Genomic DNA, 6,000 nt, shown 5'->3' with positions numbered 1-6,000 from the left:
TAAAAAAAAAAGAAAGTAATGAAACTGAAGCATGTATTTTCTTTCGTAACTGATTAATTTATGAATAAATTAAAAAAACCTTGATAATACTCACGTACAACGTGGACTCCATATCGCTTAATTATGAGTGTGATATAGAAATATGTTTAAAAATGATTGGAAATATGAAAAATTCCATGCGATTATAACGCATAAAAAATGTTATTATTATACGTTTTACTGGAGCACAGTTGGTTTAAACCGTGTAATATTGTTGGCGATACGATGTGGTATGCGGCTGTGGTGCGTTTCATCAGACGACGCCTGGTTTTGGGTATAATATTTGCGTCTTCCCTGACTTACTGTATTGTCAGTTTTTTAAGAGAGGTTAGTCATAATTTTACGCAAATTGAAACAGTAGTTAGTAGCAGTTAAATAGATATCAAGATACATAACAAATTGTGAATAAAATGTTACATGGTTGCGTTGATTAACCAAATATTTTTTTAATAACTAGTATGTGATGGTTTTATCTTTATTTAACCACTCATTATATTTGGTTTGTTGATAAAAGTATATCTCTTTTGGTTTAATTTAAAATTGTGTTTTAATTGAGCCACCACCATCTTATGTTGAATCAGTCAGCTTAGCTTGAACTCCATAATGTAATAGATATAAATTTAAATTCCAGGGCAGTCACCATCCAATGATGTACCAAGACATATCTATAGAGAGAAAGCCGTTTGTATGGAGAACCTTGCAAGAGCACAATGATACAGAAAGCATCATTTGTAGAAACTCTGTACAGGGAAAGATATTAATTGTTGATGATAGAGGTAAATTATAATATTGCCTTAACTGAAGTATCATTTTTCTCGCACTACATAATATGATAAGTGTTGTATCGTCTTCTATAACACTAATAAACTCAATTTACAATGATAGAAACAAAATATTTATATCCAACTATATAAATTTCTGAATTAATTTCCAAACTATGCATATAATTTTTTGTCAAAATTGTAAGTTACATTCCTTTGTCATAAAGGACTAAACATTATGCCCACTATTACATCTCAAAGTATTATTTGATTTTTTGTTATACAGTGTATACTAACCCCTCATCTGCAGCAAAATGACTGATTGTAGAATATTTTGAAACGAAAGAGATAAATTGTTTGGTAAATGTATTAGAAATGAATAAATATCAAAATTCAGACAATGGGGTTGTACTGATCAGTGCTTAGTTATAGAAAAAAAGGCAAATTGCTTATATAAAAGCTTACGATAATTTCTCTGCGTACATAATTTTCAAATGGTCCACAATATCAACTGTTATAGCTTTTTGCCCATTAAGACAGTTTAGACATTACTATCATTGTAATATATGGACTTTGAGAAGTTTTCGCCAATTTAAACATTTGAAATTGTGATATCTAAGAGTTATGTGGACATGCTTATTGGCTTAAGTGAGTTACTTTATTATTAAGGAAAACAATTTGAAACAAGTAAGCTGAATTGTTTTTATTTAATTTTTTTTGTCCAGGATATGTTTGTCAGCGCCCAAACCTAATGAAAAATGGATGTTGTGACCCTGATGCGGACTTCACAAAGAAATACAGTTGTGAAACTTGCATGAACAACAACTGTTGTGTTATTTATGAGTATTGTGTATCATGTTGCTTGGATCCCAGCAAGGTTAGTATCTATATCTAGAACAACCTTTTTCCCCAAGTTGCTAGAGTGAGGACTATATGTTATAATGAGATGTACTTTCCCGAATTAGTATTAACAGACATTTCCCATGTATGCATGATACAATGTTCAATCATATTGTAACATAAGACATACTTGTATAATTTGTTGTATCATACAACACCATATTGCTTATTTATAGTTACAGTGAAGTTGAAATATAACAGGTAAATGATGCCAATGCATCTGTATTCCTTTATTCGTTTCGGTTACACTCCTGCTCAACATCATCATCAACAGCCTATCGTAGTCCACTGCTGGACATAGGCCTCTTTCAATGCGCAATAGGGCGTCCTACACTACGTTTTCCGAGACATGGTCTCTACTCAGGAACTTGCTTCCCCCATCGGTTATTGGTTCTTCGACAGATATGGCCAGCCCACTGTCACTTCAGCTTGGTTATTGTACCAGCTATGTCGACGACCTTAGTTATCTGTTGGATAACCTCGTTCCGTACCTTGTCCTTCAAAGAAACTCGTGAAAGAAGTGGCCTGAATAACTTCTCGTCTTTTTGTCATGAGCTGTGGGACTCTACACTGTAGAGTCCCGTCCAAGAGTTTAGACTTCGAGTCGGCGCGCTGCAATCAGCAGAATTCCTTCTTTCCTCAGCATTTCAACCATATTTCGTAGGGCCTCGTCAACGTCCTCGGTACTCACTGCTCATTTTACAATTATACAAAATTTAACAAATAAGTGACTTACTTATAATTTTCAATAGGAAAGTTTGTATACAGATGTACAGCTAGATAGCTGCGGCCTGTACAAGTTAGTCTCTGTGAAAGTGGTTTATCATAGTTTGAATTATGTCCAAAATTTACACTTTTGTTCTGAACAAATTAAAAACAAAACTTGCTTGTTAACTTTATAACATTATTTAATTTCAGAGAGATATGTTAGAACTCATACTGTCAAAACTATCAGCAGAAGAAAACGTACTATTCCGATCTCTCAGTGACGACTATGAATTATGTCTAACAAAATGCCGTACCAGCTCCCACAGTGTTCTACACGAGAACTCTTACAAGGACCCTGCTTACAAACATTGTTTTGGACATGAACCGCCTAACTCAAGAACACCAGACTAGCGATGTGCAGAATCTTGGTATATTGTTATTATTGTACTCACATTTACTACAGTTATGTGTAACAAATAAGCAAACAACCGTACAGCACCCAAAGAGAATGTGTGTTTGGTATAGAATGACATTTGCATCTGCAATGGAGCCTGATACAAATGTCACTCCAAGTTCTTTATTCATAAGCGCTGTACTCAATAGAGTATAGATAAGCCATAAATATATTATGGCTTATTCTTAATTCTCATCCACATTTAAGGGCACATTCTACTTGACTTGGATTGTAATAAATAAGTATTTATGTGCCTATTCATTACATGGCAAAACAAGTTGCTGTGAGGATATGTGCCTTTGAACGTGCACTGACGCACCAAGCTGTTGGTTCGCTTGTTCCATGAATTACAGGATGTAGTAGCGGAACAGATTTCATGTGTTTCTTGTAGTTTGTATTTTATTTGCATGATGCCTTTTTCTAGAATGATACAATGGATACAGGAGAGAATGTGTACCATTCTCATCCGAATGTTCACTTGCAACTTGTGTTGTTTAAGCCTTTAAAAAAAGATCAAGTAATATACTCCTTTGTGACTTTTCTACCTGTAGTGGCGCTATTGTTTGTCATGGAATAATATTTTTAGATTATTATTTTATTCATTTTTTTACTCCATGTACACCAATTGACGTCATCTATATAACACCTATCTCGTAAAATAATAGCAAATTACAATCAAGTCAATAAATTATTTTATTGGGAAAATGCATAACACTTAATAAATTCAATATGCAATGTAAATAAGTTTTATCAAATTGACTTCTAAAGGTAACAGATAACAATGGCTATTAAGGTTTAAGTATAATATATTATAACATATTGACTTCGTGATACATTTTCTAAGTGATTTCTTTCAAGTAATGAGAGAATTTATGTCCATAATACATTGTTTATGCTCATATTGAGTATTTAAATGTGTCTGCGTGGTTAGTAGGAGCAATCTCAACCCTAAAACTGCGGATACCGTGGTAGTACTTAATGGACTTAGCGGAAAAGACGTGCACGTAAACAACCAGTGCAGTTCCATTATTTTCATAAAATGTGAGCAACTATGGAATAGTTTATTTCTAAAATACATCTCTCCACTCCGCTTCTTTCGCGAATAAACTTGCGTTGGCTAAGTGCGCTTTTGTGTGCAAGGGGTACCGTTTTCTTTTATACAATAATGTTACTGCGCAATAGTAATCCTAATAATATTATCCTAATTTTAATTACCCTTGATCATCGAATATATAACCAGAATACTCGATGCTATTGATTTATGTGAAATTTTAAAAGTGTATGATTACTTCCATTTCAAGGTTTTCTTTCAAAAAGCATATATATATATATATATCCATAAAAAAGTCATCAACAATGGTCAGAATAGGGTGCTGCAAATGAGTAGATAAATATCTATATATGGTAACCTATCACAAACTCGACTTTTTTCCGAAATAACGTTTGTTCGAATTTTCATTACACCGAATTATAACGAAACTGTTGTTCTTTCAGGATATGTTGGATGTTTATCGCAAAGACACGATTCGGTTCGGTTAGGTTAAGTTAAAGTTAAGTTAGGTTTACATTTACCTCTCAAAATTACTTTCGAGGTCATGAAAATTCGAGCAAACGTGTATATATGTATATAGATACAAGGAGTGACATGGAGTGGTTAAAACCACCAAAATATTAGTGGCACCATGCAAATACTAGTGGCGCCATGTAAAAAAATGCAGCAGATAAGTAACCTTTCACTAAAGCAAACATTTTTTATAAGCTTCAAATAATCGCTTGTTTTACTAAGGCGGATATTGTAGACACTTTTAGATTCATGGAATGCAAACCACCTCCGCCCTAATTGATGATGGAATTAGAAAAAGGTAATTAAACAATATTTGGTAACTTTAACTACTCCTTGTATCTATAGTATATATACGTATAGACATTTGTGTACTCCTTTAAAACACCCTATTCCGACAGTTGATCATTTTGATGGTTAACCTCATTTACAGTATGATAATGGATCTGCCCTCAGAGCTTGAGTTCACTATATATTATATGAGACTATTTCGAATGAGATTATTTATTTATCTTAACTACAAAATTTTATCTATGAAATTTGTTTCTTTAATAATAATAATTTTATTATAAAATTGTAAATATAGATATTTTTAAAACTCTTGTTGCATCTTCAGTGTTGGGGGTATTTTGTACTAATGTCTTTACTTCAGCATTTTAAAATAAACAGAGCCTCCATGTACCCTGTTGACTTAAGAAAATTATGTACATTTTTATCACAATCTACTATATAGTACGATAAATCTACCTCTACACAAATAAATTTGCATTCGCATTACTAGATGATTAATTAAACAAGTTCGACTGGAATCGCAAAAGCTTTGAAATATTTTTCAAAGGTTCTATCAAGTTAAGAACGTAGGAAAAGTAGGCACCTATGGGTATCTACTAATCAACATGTAGCAGTGTTAACCGCACAGGGAGCTCTGCGTTAGTTTTAAGAATTTGTTATAATTAGTTTTATGTTTTTCTATGGGATGAGACATAGAAATAGCAGTCGCAATCTTAAATCAGTTGTCACAAACAGTTGAAAGCGTTATTGGCAACACACGTCTCACCATTAAATTATGGAATAAAAATTTCACTCGACTCGTTTTATGAAATAAAACAAAACACAGTGAGTCACACGCACCGTTATTTCGGCAATGCAAGGAAGAGTATTTATACCCAGTTTGAGGTATATCGATTAGAGTTGTTATACTATTGTATCAGTTATTATTATTATTATTACCATAATATTATGGTATTCAAAATAAATGCCCATCACCACTTGATTTTGACGACATGCGTGGTAGAGTGGCTTACGTACCGGTTTTCATGGTGTCGCCATCTCTAAGATTCCAGGTTCAGAAAAACTGACCTTTCTATATTGTTCTGGGTCTGAATGTTTGTGATACCGTCGTGTCCGATTTCCATAACACAAGTGCTTGCTTACAACAAGGTACTTGCTTTGCGATCAGAGCAACGTATTTCGACGCCTTGCTTTCTCAAACTCGTATCTTATAAAGAGTGATTATTCAGGAGATAGTAAAACTTTGTATTTATTTTAATTTTCTTATAGATAAAAACCAGTGTATA

At 33.2% G+C, this 6,000-nt stretch overlaps 1 protein-coding gene across 1 annotated transcript; it reads left to right on the top strand.

Annotated features, from left to right (window-relative positions):
• The first annotated feature begins 235 nt into the window (after positions 1–235).
• LOC113235853 (UPF0454 protein C12orf49 homolog) lies at positions 236–3,707 on the top strand. The gene is made up of 4 exons (XM_026471776.1): positions 236–366; positions 671–815; positions 1,526–1,677; positions 2,619–3,707. Exons 1-4 carry the CDS (start codon positions 265–267, stop codon positions 2,817–2,819), a joined length of 600 nt encoding a protein of 199 aa, XP_026327561.1. The 5' UTR covers positions 236–264; the 3' UTR covers positions 2,820–3,707.
• Positions 3,708–6,000: the final 2,293 nt, after the last annotated feature.

The sequence above is a fragment of the Hyposmocoma kahamanoa genome, unplaced genomic scaffold, assembly GCF_003589595.1.
Source record: "Hyposmocoma kahamanoa isolate Upper Pololo Valley unplaced genomic scaffold, ASM358959v1 88, whole genome shotgun sequence".
Taxonomy (NCBI): Eukaryota; Metazoa; Arthropoda; class Insecta; order Lepidoptera; family Cosmopterigidae; genus Hyposmocoma; species Hyposmocoma kahamanoa.
Note: the sequence above shows the minus strand (reverse complement) of the source record. Positions and strands in the feature narration are given on the sequence as shown.

Coding starts and splice junctions, on each gene's coding strand:
- LOC113235853 (XM_026471776.1), top strand. CDS start 265: ATGTGGTATGCGGCTGTGGTGCGTTTCATCAGACGACGCCTGGTTTTG. Junction 816..1,525: donor ATTAATTGTTGATGATAGAG/GTAAATTATAAT, acceptor TTTTTTGTCCAG/GATATGTTTGTCAGCGCCCA. Junction 1,678..2,618: donor GTTGCTTGGATCCCAGCAAG/GTTAGTATCTAT, acceptor ATTTAATTTCAG/AGAGATATGTTAGAACTCAT.